General features: G+C 36.5%; 2 protein-coding genes and 1 long non-coding RNA gene across 4 annotated transcripts; 1 reads left to right on the top strand and 2 right to left on the bottom strand.

Moving 5' to 3' along the window:
• Nucleotides 1–3,108: 3,108 nt before the first annotated feature.
• On the bottom strand, nucleotides 3,109–4,340 carry LOC130725723 (protein GLUTAMINE DUMPER 5-like). The gene has a single exon (XM_057576930.1). The coding sequence runs from the start codon at nucleotides 3,812–3,814 to the stop codon at nucleotides 3,332–3,334; it is 483 nt and encodes a 160-aa protein (XP_057432913.1). The 5' UTR covers nucleotides 3,815–4,340; the 3' UTR covers nucleotides 3,109–3,331.
• Nucleotides 4,341–8,897: 4,557 nt separating this feature from the next.
• On the bottom strand, nucleotides 8,898–9,725 carry LOC130725712 (protein GLUTAMINE DUMPER 5-like). The gene has a single exon (XM_057576919.1). The coding sequence runs from the start codon at nucleotides 9,602–9,604 to the stop codon at nucleotides 9,122–9,124; it is 483 nt and encodes a 160-aa protein (XP_057432902.1). The 5' UTR covers nucleotides 9,605–9,725; the 3' UTR covers nucleotides 8,898–9,121.
• Nucleotides 9,726–11,951: 2,226 nt separating this feature from the next.
• On the top strand, nucleotides 11,952–14,920 carry LOC130725693 (uncharacterized). Of its 2 annotated transcripts, XR_009014624.1 has the most exons (4): nucleotides 11,952–12,992; nucleotides 13,211–13,631; nucleotides 13,715–13,796; nucleotides 13,889–14,920. It is a non-coding gene; the product is annotated as an uncharacterized LOC130725693 (long non-coding RNA). The 2 variants fall into 2 exon arrangements; XR_009014623.1 differs by having other exon boundaries at nucleotides 11,994–13,631.
• The last annotated feature ends 359 nt before the right edge of the window (nucleotides 14,921–15,279 follow it).

The raw sequence follows: 15,279 nt of genomic DNA, 5'->3' as shown, positions 1-15,279 counted from the left end.
CAGAGATGCTGGATTGTCCCCGTGTTGGTGCCGCTGAAGCCGTTCTTGGACTTTCCTGATAGCGGACTGTTTGCAACTACGACAGAGCCAAGTGAGTTGTGTTTGGGGAGCGCCGGGTTAAAACTGAAGATTGAAACTTCTCCGCTCAGAAGTCAATCAGGCTCTTTGGTATTTTGGGGTTTAGGGGCTTTTGAATGGCCCTTAGGGTTTTTACATCATGTTTTATGTTGGATGTTTCAGCTTTATGTTTGAGTGTGCATGCTTCTTGTACTTAAATTGCTCATGTTTTCCATTGCGATATCGCTCGTTGAGATTTATTCTCGCATGTTGTAAGTGTCGTTAGACAACCCTTGGGTTATCAATGAACTATGAATATTTGACCAAAAAAAAAGAAAGACTTCCTAGGTGTGTCTTATTCTTTTTAATTGTGTTTGTTATCATTTTAAAGTACGTAACAACAAAAAGTATACTAGAAAGACAGTTTATTCTAGAGCTCGCAAGAATTGCACATGATTGTTTCTGTTAGATCATGTATTCACCATTGATAGAATTGACCAATCTCATCGGTGTTGGTGTTTGCATCAAGTAATAAATGGTTGATCAATAAATGTGCTTCAGTTAATGAGTAGGAATCATACTTTGATATCATAATTAAAGAACGAGATGAGCAATTACCATATCACACCTTATGCTTGCAAGGTTTCATTTACTCGCTACATCCCATCAAATCTGAGTATGGTTTGCATCAACAGGTTTTGCATGTTGCTCGTCGCCATTGGAAATCGCTCTGCTTGATTTGACGTTCTCATTGCCCTAGTTGACCTAGTAAAACCAGCCAGGGCTCTCAACACTCAAGGCAGAGGGATTGGATTATTGGATCCCATAGTGGGCGCCAAAATGTTCTTGGAATGACCTAGGGATTACAGATCTAAGGTTTGTGTTGTCGTTTATGAGCAAAAAAGAAAATTTGTCTTATTACATCATCAGACAAGGGCGTATTTAGGGAGGGCTGACAGGGGTCATCGCCCCCCCCCCCAAGAATTTTGAAATGTTCACCGACTGTAGGTATTTTTTCGATCTAGAAAGAAGGAATTTGTCGTTCCAACTAAGACATTATCGTTCAGATGTTTCCCGAGATCCTAATTTAGGAAAAATTTCCAGTTTATCTGAGTTTTACCAGAAGTTAGTTGAAACTGGAAAATCAACAATATTTCCACTTGTTACTAGATTGGTATGTCTTATTTTGATACTCCATGTTTCAACAGTATCTATAGAGCAATCTTTTCTGCAATGAAAGTTGTTAAGACTCGGTTTCGCAACAAAATTGAAGATGATCTTCTCAAAAATTTATTAGTTGTGTATATCGAGAGAGAAATTGCTGAAAAAATCTCTATTGATACAATAATAGATAAATTTAGTATTATGAAAGAACGAAGAGTTATATTCAAATAATTTTTTATTATTTAAAATTTATATAATATTTAATGAAGCTTTTTTTAGTCTTATATTTCACCCCCAATAAAAAAATCCTGGATATGCCCCGTCATCAGCCTTATACTTGCTCAATGGGCTTCAAGTCTAGCCTATACCATAGCGTATCATCCCCAGTCCTTCATGAGGACCTGGGGACTCACCTTATAGACTAAAACCCTTAAAATAACGATGTGGCACTAGCCTTGGGAAGTTTATAAGTATAACATTCTCTCCTTAAAAAATGACAATAAAACACAATACTAGCTATTTTTAATACAACAACACAAGGGATAACCTATTCTCCAATACGAGTCTTATATGAGCTTAATGAAGAGCTTAATTATCCCTTTAAAATAAAATTATTGACAGTTTGACACTATTCAATTTGATTATAAAATTATTTAAATTCCCAAGGAAAATTATTATTACACCTCATTATACTTAAGTTATGTTATTTAAAATTTTCAGAAATAAAATGTCACAGTTGCCCTCATCCCCAAGGAAATGAATTCGGTTACGGATGCTTTGGCGAAGTTAGCGGTTCGTGAAGGATGGGATTGGAAGGTTTGGAAGCTCCCGCCTTCAACGGTGGTGCCCCTCTTGTGCAATGATATAGTTATTTAGCTTTAAGTTGTTTTTCATTCCAATTGTAACCAAAAAAAAAATTACATTGAAGATATATCCATAATCTTATATCTATTTTAATAACTTTATCTTGAAAAATACATTTTTATTCCTTACTTTTTTTACATACAAGAGATTAACAAAAGAGAAAAAATGTGTGGAGTAAATTAACATCTCACTGTTTGTGAAACAAATTCATAATGTTTTCAATCAAGACACCATAAGCATGGAACCCAAAAGGGATCGAGAAGCAATGTCAATCATAATAACAACTCACACTGCAACGAGCTTCACTTGAAGAATATCTGCATCACTAGATAAAACCCATTACCATTAAAAATAATTCTTTTTTTTATCTGACTTTCATGAAGAAAAAAAATTCAACCATGGTATCACAGAGTTGATAATTATGAGACTAATTATCATCACTCATGGTTAGCCTACTAAATAGTACTCCCTCTGTTCCAGATCTTTTGTTGTTTTAACTTTTAACTTAATTTCTAAAACTTTTGTTGTTTTACAAACCCAATGCATTTTTTCTCAATTTTTTTCATGTATACCCTCATTTATTACTATATCTCTCACCAACCACCTCTTATTTTTACCAATCAAAATCATAATAAGTTTCTTAACCAATAACTATCACTCTCTCTCTTCACTTTATCTCAACATTAAATAAGGGTGTTTATATCAACAAAATTATCAATGATTGCACTCTTAAACAATGTGCATAACCTTAAACAACAAAATGTCAAGAACGGAGGGAGGATGAATTAGTTGACGGATGATTTTTTTTAGTTCGTTCATAAAAGTTTAACAAACTAATTTCACTAAACTTTAATTTAACCATTTTTAATTTTAAATGAAAGACACGCTCAGAAATTGTTGCTTGCCTCTCAAGCTGTAAAGAACTAAGCATTAACCATGTCATAATGGAGCAAACATTAACCGAAAAAAAAGGTGTTACAGTAACACTGAAGACTACGCCAAACTTAGCTGTACTTAGAAACAAATCAAAATTCCCTCAATTCCAATTCATCTCAGCTTCCATTTACACTTCCCGATTCAAAGTGGAAGACAAACCATCCAACAAGCTCAAAAACCAAGACAAAAAAGCAAAGCAAAAAGAACAAGAGGGAATAATCAGTGAGAAACAGAGCAAAAGACACTCTGTTCCTCAAATCTAGCCTATGTTAAATTTGCAAGCCAATTGATAAATATATCAACTAGCTAGCTAGCTTTGTTGTTGGGTTTCTTGTTCTTGTGGTTGTTGTGTTGCAGGTTGAAGATGGTTTTCCATTTCTTTCTGCGATTTCTCAGAAGCTTCGTGATTTTCGGTGTTTTCCTCAAGCTGGGTCTTCACCCCATCAGAGAGAGATAACAACTTGGGGAAAACAGGGGTGGCCAAGAATGTTGGGTTTTGATCTCCGGCCATGATTACCAGAATCTTCTCCTCGTAGACCTTGTTTTCAGTTGCAGAATCACACTCTTTCTCACCGTTTTCCATGTCCCTGTTTTCATTTTCTTCGCTCCGTAAATGACCAGAGAGTTTCCAAAAAGAGCAAGCCAAGATCAACAGAGCAAAAACTATGAGACCTAACATAGCAGCAAGCCCGCCGAAGAGGTACGGTATCGGAGAGTGCCACGACGAGCGCATCAATGATGCGGTGGCTGTGGGTGCTAGTGAAGTTGTGGTAGTGGTGGGGAGGGTTCTCATGGTTGCTTTCAATTAATACTGAAATTGGAGGGGTAAGAAGGTGTCGTTGTTGTTGGGGTAGAGAGAAAGAAAGTGAACCATGTGAGTTTGGTGAATGGATGAGAGGGGTGGAAGATCATTAGATTTGGCACCCAATCATTAGAAATGTCACCCCACTTACGGAAACTCAGTTTCCGAAATATTTCGGAAATAAGGTTTCCGAAGCAGTTTTTTACTCAAAAGTGTGGTTTTTTACTCAAAAGTGTGGTGTTAGATGTATTTTGAACTAAAAATCACGAATTAATTTCGGAATCTAAGATTCCGAAATAATTCGGAACTTGAAAATCCGAAAATTGGGGGTGTGAAATCTAATGGTTGGGGTGGCAAATCTAGCTCTCGGGGTGGAAGGGTATTTATAAGAGAAATTAAAGCAAGCTTAATGCAGGATGTTAAATTATTTTTGACACAATTCTGTATTGTTTTGTGTCTACACCCTCCAGTTACTATTATAAGGAAAAAACAACATTTTGGATTCATTGAATAAATGATGTATCTAGTCATTATTATAGACGAGATACATCATTTACAGAATGAATTTAAAAATTTATTTTTTTCCTTATAATAGTGATCGGAGGGTGTATAGTACAACATTTTTTTTATGTAAGTTTAAATATCTTATATGATTAAAAAGTAAAGTGGAACACTAAATGAAAACCAGCAACATAAAACCATTCATTGGTGAACTTTTTTTTGAAACAGAATTCGTTGATTAATTTTGATATGTTCACACTTTTCTTTTTCTTATTTGTCATTTTCATATATTCTTCGCTTATCTCTCTTTTCTATTCAACCACACTACTTTATTATATCACAAATTTCTTTTCATTATGCTTTTTTGTGTAAGCATAGCGGGTAGATAGCTGAGAACTTCTTGAGCATTTAATCTAGAGTCTGATCTCTAAGTAGTGTGTATATATAAGGATTTGTTGGAAGTAGAGTTGTCAATATGGGTTGGAACCCGCGAGCTAGCCCAACCCAACCCGGCTCGTGACAGGGTTGGGTTGGGCAAATATCAACCCATATGGAACCTGGGCCAGCACAACCCGGCTCGTTTAACCCGCGGGTTAAACTGGTCAGCCCGTGGGTTGAACGGGTCAGCCCGCGAGTCAAGTGCTTTTTAACTTTTTTTTTAAATGTTTTGTTTGGATAAGCCCAAATCCCAATTAGTTTTTTTAAGAGAAAAGGAGATAAATCTTTTTTAAATTTAAATTAAAGAAACCTTATCCAAATCACAAAAATCTCCTGGCCTCACATTTCACTCCACAGGTCAAGTTCTTTTTCCCCTTGTCTCGCTCGTCCATCACCGACGGCTCATCCTCCTTCTGCGGTGGCTTGTTCTCCTTCACCGGCGGCTCAAACCCGTTTCTCCTTGCTTCCTTGTTTCTGATCAACGGTATGAGTGGTCTCTACTCTCTATCACTACCTATTATGTTGCTATTTCTTTTGGCTAGAGGAATTCTTCGTCTCCTACTGTACTGTTGGTATTTGTTGTGATAAGGCTTTCCAAAGAGAGGAGGTGGAGCACAAGGAATGATTATTTTGAGTTTATCTTTTGCTACATGTAGCAATTAGAGGGGGTGATGGTTTCTTGGATTATTAGGAATGAGATTTGTATTTTCCTTTTCCCATGCGTGTTTTTGGTGCCTGTAGCTAGTTTTCAATTTATAGCTAGTTTGAACTTGACCTATAATGTGTTAAACTAGTATTGTTAATTCAAATCCACTACCACTAGTATTACTTCATTTACTTGTTTATGTGTTAATACAGTATTTTAATAACTATTTTTTATAACATTTTCTTTTTTGAAATATTTTTATCCAATTTTTTAGATTTTATTTATTTATGAAACATAACAAACGAGCCAACTCGTGAGTCGGGTTGGGTTCATATTTCTCTAGCTCGTCAAAATATGGGTTGGCCTGACCCAACCCGTTTCCAACCCAACCCGTGACGGGCTGGCCCGTATGGGTCGGGCCAGCCCATATTGACAGCTCTAGTTGGAAGACACTTATACACAAAATGTGATCTTCAAATTTCAAGAAAATTAATCTCATGAGTGTCACTTATGTGAATACTCTCAAAAACAAAAAAATACATATTAATTCAAAGTATTTAGTGTTTGTTTGGACTAGCGTTGTCACAATTGACTAAGATAAAATGAGCAATAAAAAATAATTTTGTAGGATAATATTGTGAAATTAAATTGTAAAATCCATTGATGAAATGTTGTATAAAATTATTATTATTATTATTATTATTAAATGAGGTATCCCAACAATTGTTAGTTGTTCGACAATCACTCGTCTCGCTCTTAATGTAATAAGCAGTAAAATGTTGACCAATGATTTTATTTTACTACTAATTTATAAGAAATACTCCCTAGGTTTGCTTTAGTTTTTTGTTTTGTGTTGTTATCTTTCCGACGCACTAAAAAAAAGTATATTAGAAAGACAATTTATGCTAGAGCCCGCAAGGATTAATTTTTTTAGATCAGGTAACATCCGATATAATTGCAAATATCATCATTGTCGGTACTCCATTAAGCAATAAGCAATTGATCGCAACATGTGTTTTATTCAATGAGTGAGAGTCAAACCTAACTTCATGATTTCAAAACGAGATGAGAAGTTACCATATTACACCCTATGATGTTCTGCACACGCATAACCCACACGAAAAGTATGGGGTAAATGAGCATTGGATTACCTATGAAGCAAATCCCTAATGTTTTCAATCAACAAGTATGGAACCTAGACAAGGGTTAAGGACCAACATCGTACGTCGTTGCATGAAGAGAATGAAAGTAGCAACTCACACTCCGGTACCAATGGCTCCAAGCCACCAACAACTTATGAAAAATTGCAGAAAGCTCCATTTGGAGAATATCTACCTCACTGGTAACACTATAAGACCCATTACCAATAAGAACAATTCCTTTTTTGGAAGACTAATCTCCTCAACCTTGCTCGGAGGGTGTGTCTTGCAAAATCTGCAATAGCAGCAATTCCAACATACACCATGCAGGTTTTTTTGGTTGCCTAGAAGTATCAACAATAGCATGAACCAATGCATGAGAAGCTTCAATTGGGTGAAGGCCAATGGTCAAAGAGGCTGGCACTTAGTTAATTGGAGAAAAATTACTCGAGATAAGGAGCTTGGTGGACTTGGGATGAGGGATACGACGGACCACAATACGATATTGCTAGCGAAAGCGGTTTGGAATCTCCTCTCTAATTCTGATAAGCTGTAGGTGCAGGTTTTCCAGTACAAGTACCTTAGGGGGCCGTCAATCTTGAGTGTAACGCATCAGAATAATGCCTCCCCTGTTTGGAAGGGCATCCTGGAGGCGAGGGATCAACTCCCAAATGGTTTTAAATTTAGGATGGGACCGAGTGATTCATCTGTGTGGTATTTCAATTGGTCTGGAGTTGGAAAAATAGGAGAGAAAAATTCCATTCGTGAATATATCCGACACAAGGCTTTATCTTCGGGATTTAATTGACCACGAGAACTAGAGGTTGGATCGGTTGGCAACTATGGTTCTGGAGGAGGTGGAAGGCATGTTCTCCAATGTGGAACCGCGCCTAGACCCAGCGAGCAGGGATGCTTGGACTTGGGAGAATTCTAACACTGGTCTGTACACCGTTAGTGAAGGGTATAGTTGGCTCTGTGGGAAAATGATAGTGCAGGAGGAAGAGCAAAGTTGGGCTTGGGTTTGGAAGTTAAAAATTTCGGAGAAGGTTCGTATGTCTGTTTGGTTGTGTCTTCATGAAGCGATCCCGGTTAATTCGAATAGCTTCAAGTGTAGGTTGGTTGTGTCGGAGGGATGTGCGCGGTGCTTTTCACCAAGGGAAGATTGCATGCATGGGCTAAGAGATTGCCCTCATTCCCGCCAGTTGTGGGCTAAACTGGGAGCTTGGAGCTAGCAGAATTTATGGACTTTGGAATTTCGAGCTTGGATAAAGGAGCATGCTACTAGCAACCATGCTACTCGATTCCTTGCTGGACTTTGGGGGGTTTGGAAATGGAGGTGCAACATGGCTCTTGATCCTCAACCTTGGACGTTGGAGAGTGCTTGGCGAAAGTTGCAATATGAACACGATGACTTTATTCGTTTTCTGCAACCAGATTTGCTGCATGAAAACACTGGTCTTTTGAATGTGGGATGGAAGGCTCCACCGAAAGGGTTCATGAAGCTTGAAGTGGATGGCAGCTACCGTCAGGAGGAAGGATTTATGGGGGGTGGAGGTTTGCTACGAGATCATACAGGTAAATGGGTTACTGGCTTCATGTTCCAAGAGAAGGGTGGTAGCTTGTTTTGTGCTGAAGCAAAGGCTCTTCTCGATAGCCCTAGGTTGGCTTGGGATCATGGGTTTAGAAGGTTAATTAGTACATCTGATAATCAAGATATGGTTCGTATCTTGTCTGACCCTATGAGCATCCAAGACCAAGTCCATGATGGTGTTGTGATGGAGATTCGCGAGGTGCTCAATGGTGGTTGGCAGGTGGATCTCTCTTGGTGCAGGCGAGAGGGGAATACAACAACAGATTGGTTAGCTAGGAATGGCTCCACGCTTCCAGTTCTAGATTTCCAGATAGTCGAGTTTCCGCCTCCAGAGCTGGAAGTCCTTCTCTTGAGGTTTTCCCTCTGGGTTGGGTAGTTTGTTCTTGTTTTTGTCAATTTTCCGATGTATAAAGAAAAATAATTCATTTTTTCAACTAACTTTGATTAAAAAATAATAATCTCAATCATGGTATCATAGAGTTAATAGCATTGAGATTAATCATCATCCCACAGTTAGCGCGCTAAGCAGTATATAGCTAATCAAATTTTTTTTCTTTTAGAGTTTGAGAATCAAATTTCACTAATTTTACCATTTTTTATTTAAAAAATATTAAATGAAAAGACACACTCAGAAGTTGTTGCTTGCCTCTCAAGCTGTAAGCAACTAAGCATCATAATGGAGTAACCATTAATCGAAAAAAGTACTTTCAGTAACACTGAAGATTACGCCAAACTTGGCTTTACCCTTAGATTTAGATAGAAACAAAATTCCCTCAATTCCAATTCATCTCAGCTTCAATTTACACTTCCCGATTCAAAGTGGAAGACAAACCATCCAACAAGCTCAAAAACCAAGACAAAAAAGCAAAGCAAAAAGAACAAGAGGGAATAATCAGTGAGAAACAGAGCAAAAGACACTCTGTTACTCAAATCTAGCCTATGTTAAATTTGCAAGCCAATTGATAAATATATCAACTAGCTAGCTAGCTTTGTTGTTGGGTTTCTTGTTCTTGTGGTTGTTGTGTTGCAGGTTGAAGATGGTTTTCCATTTCTTTCTGCGTTTTCTCAGAAGCTTCATGATTTTGGGGGGTTTCCTCAAGATGGGTCTTCACCCCATCAGAGAAAGATAACGACTTGGGGTAAACAGGGGTGGCCAGGAATGTCGGGTTCTGATCTCCGGCCATGATTACCAGAATCTTCTCCTCATAGACCTTCTTTTCACCAGCAGAATCACACTCTTTCTCACCGTTTTCCAAGTCTCTGTTTTCATTTTCTTCACTCTGTAAATGACTTGAGAGTTTCCAATAAGAGCAAGCCAATATCAACAGAGCAAAAGCTATGAGACCAAGCATAGCAGCGAGGCCACCGAACAGGTACGGAATCGGAGAGTGCCATGATGAGCGCATCAATGATGCGGTGGCTTCGGGTGCTAGTGTAGTAGTGGTTGTGGTGGAGATGGTTCTCATGGTTGCTTGCTTTAACACTGAATTGGTGGGAGAAGAAGGTGTTGTTTTGTTTGTTGGGGACTTGGGGTAGAGAGAAAGAAAGTGAACAATGTGAGTTTGGTGGGTATGGATGAGATGAGAGGTGTGGCTGGGTATTTATAGGAGAAATTAGAGCAAGTTTAATGAAGGTTGTTAAAATAATTTTGATACAATTATTTACTGTTTTGGGCATATAGTACAACATCATTTTTATTCAAGATTAAATAATATGATCCAAAAAGTAAAGTGGAAAAAAAAACTAGCAATAACAAAATATCATTCACCAACAAAGTCTAAGCAGAGTGGGTAGATAACTAAACTCTTTTAAGCACATAATTCAGAGTTTGATCCATGTTGTGCGTAATATAAGGATTTATTGAAAGAAATTTACACAATTAATGAAATTTTTGACTCTTAAAAATATTAATCTCATGACTATCAGTTATGTATATACCTTGATAAACAAAAAATACATAATCATTTCAAGTTTTTATTTATGTTTTTATCGTATAAATAAAATGTTGTGTAATTAGTCGAACAACTAAGGGTCACAACCCTTAATTGTTTGACTAATCACTTGTTTCGTTGTCAATGCACAAAGTGGTAAAAAATTGTTTAATATTTTTTTTCATTCATAAGAATTAGTAATCAAATCAAATCCCGAACCACTTAATTTGTGAACGGTAGAAATTCAAATTGTTTTTGCAGACCTAAATTGATAACGAATAATTATTCCTTCACACCTCATCTTTGAGGTGGAAAGAGGTGGAGGATGAGAAATAAGAACAAAAGAAAAAGTAAGAAAGAGAAATTATAAGAGTTGATACATGATAAAAGAAGAGAGATAGAAATAAAAATGGGTGGAAATGAAATGTATGTACTTATCAATGTTGATTTATAACAGCGAAAAATGGGGAGAAAAGAGGGGGTAAAGACCGTAAAGTGGGTTCTTTTTATTGTTGGCCTACTGAATTGAGTCACGGACTTGGCACCGTTTTGTTGTTGTAAGTTATGAGTTTGCAGGGCAAGGGCAGTACGGTAGGGTACCTTGACCCTTGAATCAGTTATCCGTGCGCAATACAATAATAAAGACCACAAAAGTTAATGATAATGAAAATTGAAAGAGAATACAATGGTTTTCACCAAAAAAAAAAAAGAAAATAAGAGAATACAATGGCCATTTTCATTAAAAAAAATTTAAATTTTCATAATGATAAAAGAAGGAGTTTAATTTCTATGCCCTGACGGTGTAAAGTTTTTTTACACCATCACCAATCAGATTTTAAGGATGTGAGAAAATATCTCTTTTTATTTAATTTCATTAATTGACGTGACAAATCCTTAAAATTTGATTGGTTGACGATGTAAAAAAATTTTACACCGTCGGTGTGTCATCTTTTTTCTCTAAAATAAGTAAGGAAAAATGCAACCAAATAGAGAAGTGAAGATAAAGAGAAAAATTATGTATGTTGCTTAAATAGATTAAAAAAAGTAAATAAAATTATGTTAAACTTTTGAAATACTGTTTAAAGTTTACAAGAAAGGAATATACTATAATATTATGTCATAAAATTATATCAAATATAAATTTGATTATGAAAAAATATCCTATCTTTAATCTTGAGTTATCTACAAGGATAGAGGGGGCATTTTTTCGTGGGGGAGGATGAGCATCCATTAGAGCTTATGTTTGTGCTTGTTACTCGTTACTCGTTCTATAAATAATGGTGCCATTTGGGGACAATTTGCACTTTTGAACAATGTGGGGCTTAAGATAATAATTATGTAGATATTTTTTTGTTGACATCAGTTGCCTATTTAGATATAATTCCCAGCATTTTCTCTATTTCGTTTTAAACGTAAGAGGAAAGTTCTGTTTTTGTTTAAAAAATAATAAATAAGGAACTTTCGTTTTTAACTTTCATTTATTTTATTTTTATTTTTTTGGTTAGAATGAGGGAAAAAAAGACCCGGACAAAACTACGAAGGATTCATAGGCCGATCAAAAGCGAGACAACTATCCTTCCTAAAAATGGAGTGACATTCACCAAACGGCGAATCAAAATAATGAAGACCATAATGAAAATCATTTATTAAATATTATATTTTAGTTATATCTTGATTTTCAGGATGAAAATTAATTTACTAACATTTCTAATTACTAACATTTATCTATAAAACCAATAAAAAAACTCTATAAAAAAATATTTAAATAAAATGTAAAATCATGCATATTCCAAAATTAAAATATAATTTTAATATCGATTCTGTTTTCAATATTTAAAATAATAGTACACCTAGAAAAGCATGTCTCTGACTGGCTGATGTAATATTTTCACATATTTCTATATATCTGAAGAAAAAAACAACAAATGAATTATCTAAAAATTGAGAAGAGGCACCTTGGAATGTGGGATATTGGGTCCCTTCCTGTCCATCTAAGGACACAGTGAAAGCGCACTATATACTGTGTTGTTCGATAATGAAAGTTGCCAGCAACAGTTATCAATCAGGGATAAAGAAGAATAAGAAATGTGGGCAAAGTGGAAACAAAGCTGCTCCTATTTTCCTTTTCTTTCATCATTTCGATTCTCATTTCATATCACACTCTCAATTAATCTGTACCAAAAAAACACTCTCAATTAAGGTTTTGGCTTCGGTGGTGCACCACCATGGTACAGTTGAATAGTAGCCCTTGGATAAATAAATATAAAAATGGATGGTGTAGATCTGTTACCGGGTAAAGGCTTCAGAATTGTACTTCAGGTTTCAACAGAATGTATAATATTGCAAATTAACCCCTAGCTTCAATCTAAGTAAGGTGTATTATTTGGGTCTATTATTTATCAAACTTATCAAATCAGAAACTCTTTTTTTTTGGAACTCATCAAACCAGAAACTGGAAAGAACCATTTTGTAAAATGGTTTTGAAATTGTAACCTGAGGATTGAACCACGGTGGGGGAAGCATAAGGTGAAGCTGTCGTCGACCACCGGAGCTCCCTCTTCTCCCTCCTCATTCTCTTCATCACCCTCTTCCGAACCCTAACCCCAAATCCCTCGCCACAACCGCGCCTATTTGGAATCTCGTCTATGCTCCAAAGGGTGGCTGTGGATCGAGCGGCGGAACCCGGCGGCGAAGTATCCGACTGACTTCAGTGTGGTTTCGATCGGGGAATTGGGGGTGGTTGAGGAGATTCAGAAATTGGGGTTGGTGAAGTATGTGAGCTTGGATATGAGCTATACGAGGGGTTTGATGAAGCATGGAAGAGGTGAAGATTGTTCCTTTGTTGATGGGAACAAGCGCCCTGGGAAGATCTTCACCAAGCTATACCAGATTCATTGATCTTTGGTTCGTCTCTTTGGTTTGGGTAATATTTGCTTTCAGATATTTAATTTTAGATCTATGATTTCGTTAATTTGTATAAATCATGATGAAGCAATTTTTTTTGAATCTTTTGTGTGGTATATTTGATTATTTTACACAAAATAAAAGATTTGATAGCTTGGAGTTTTTTCATTAATTATAACCATCTATCAAAGTGAAATATGTGAATTCAATCTGATAATTAATAAATTAATTGATCAGGGGGATATAGTAAGGGGATTCTAGAACCGGATTCTAGTGTTGCTGCTGAAAGTTATATATACTCAAAAACAAAATTGAGTAAAACATGAACAAGAGCTTTCTCCATTTCCTTGTTAGTTTGTGTATGGGTGTTAGTGGAGGTTATATGACAGGAGCATTTTTTATAACAGTAGGAACTTCTGTTAAACCAGATTCTTTAATTTGTAAAGTTGCTAGAAGTTGATCTTTTAAGTAACTTGAATAAGATGATGAGAAAGAGAATGAAGGAAATGGTGGAAATAGAGTCTCCAAGGTTCGCAATATACAACAGATTATTCGAAATGGCAACGAGAAGACAACACGATCCAGCTGAAGCAATCTGTGGACTAACAGGCAAAGAGAGCTTCACCAACAGATATTAACAGATACTTCTAAATAAAAAGTAAAAGTATTTTTCTCGTAAGCTAAGATGAAAGTTCGTTCATCCAAACACACTCTTACTTATCTAACATGTTGCTTTTTCAGATCAGCTTTGTAATGGTGTCCATTCTCTTTGCTTCCAAGCATCAAAATTGAAGGACCAATGCCTTTGTAAGGCGCAGATCAGGTAATATTTTGTATCAAGTGGTCTCAAATTAACATAGCAAAAATATAAATCTAGCTAGAGACAAAGTAATATGACAAATATTAAATAAACAGGGACCGGTTTTTGTATTACCTCCACACATGACTGGACTTGGAAGCAGGTGGAGGGCAAAGACAGACACAAGAAGGTAGAGACCTAGTTTGAAGGAAGCCATGTGGCTGAATTAATAGTGCAACAGTTGTACTTACTAGTGAATGCCTTAATTATCTGAGTTCATTTGATTAGGATAGAGGGTTACCATTATATAAGACCCAGGGGAGGGTAGAGGGGAGGAAATAAAAGAAAAAGGTTGGTCTTGCAGCATTGGTTTTTTGTTATTCTTTTTTGTCAGGAGCCACATTTTGGGTTTATGTAAAAAAAAATTGTTTAAATATTACTTAATTAAGAAATATAATTCATTACCAGAACTGGGGAAAGAGGGAATTAGGCCACGGATTTGGGTTGGGAGAATAAGTGGCTTCAATTTTTGTCAGGAGCTACATGTGGCTCACATTTGCTGTGATGTGAATTCTTAAGATGTTAGTTGAGTTTGGTGGTTGAGAGTGTAAATGTTTGTGTATATGTTCACACCTACCAACAATAAACTTGCTTGTATAGCTCTTTACAGGATTGTCCACTATAAGTAGGTCATGAAGTGCACTCACATCTAGTGCACCATCACATTGATTTAGAAGAACTTAAAATTAACACTATCATGTCTGACTCGTCCAACTTTGTAGCAATTCGAACACCAAGGCCAAGCAAGACATATGTGGTCTTTAAAGGCCGACAGCCGGGCCTGTATTCGACCTGGGTTGAGTGTCATGCACAAATCCATGGTTATACTGGAGCTGCATATTGTGCTTTTGTTTCCAGACAGGACGCAAATTCTGCATGGTTACGTTACTTGAATTGTTTGTCGTAGCGGCGTTATAGTTTCGAGCGCAACAACGGCACTAGATAATCCAGAAGATGGTAGGCTTTGTTGCAGACTGTGTTTAGGATTTCTTGTATTTTTTATGTTTAGGATATGTAGTAGATTTGCATTGCAGCAGAACTTTGTAAGGAGCTTTTTATGTTTATGTTGATGAATTGTGTTTGAAGGAGCTTTGTGTTTTAACGTTTGGCGAGATCTGAACGTTGTAATGTTTTCCCCTTAGGCTATCGAAATTTGATGTGCGTTTGTTGGGCATTTGTAACAGTTGTGCCTTCGTTTTGTTTAAACTGTTGTGCGTTTGTGCATCCGTGATTGCGTACAATGCTGATGTTTGATAAAGATGTTGGCTAGTGTTTGCAGTGTTGTTGTCTTATGTATAGATTGTGATTAAGCAGGACCAAATAATTTGATTTAAAATTGCTAGGCAATTTTCTGCAATGAATTCAAGTGGGTGGGTTCTATTTTTCTTTTGGTATGGGACATGGTTTGGGATTTTGCTCAAGAAATACTTTGCTCCTTCTGCAATAT

Source organism: Lotus japonicus, chromosome 1 (assembly GCF_012489685.1).
Source record: "Lotus japonicus ecotype B-129 chromosome 1, LjGifu_v1.2".
Classification (NCBI taxonomy): Eukaryota; Viridiplantae; Streptophyta; class Magnoliopsida; order Fabales; family Fabaceae; genus Lotus; species Lotus japonicus.
Note: the sequence above shows the minus strand (reverse complement) of the source record. Positions and strands in the feature narration are given on the sequence as shown.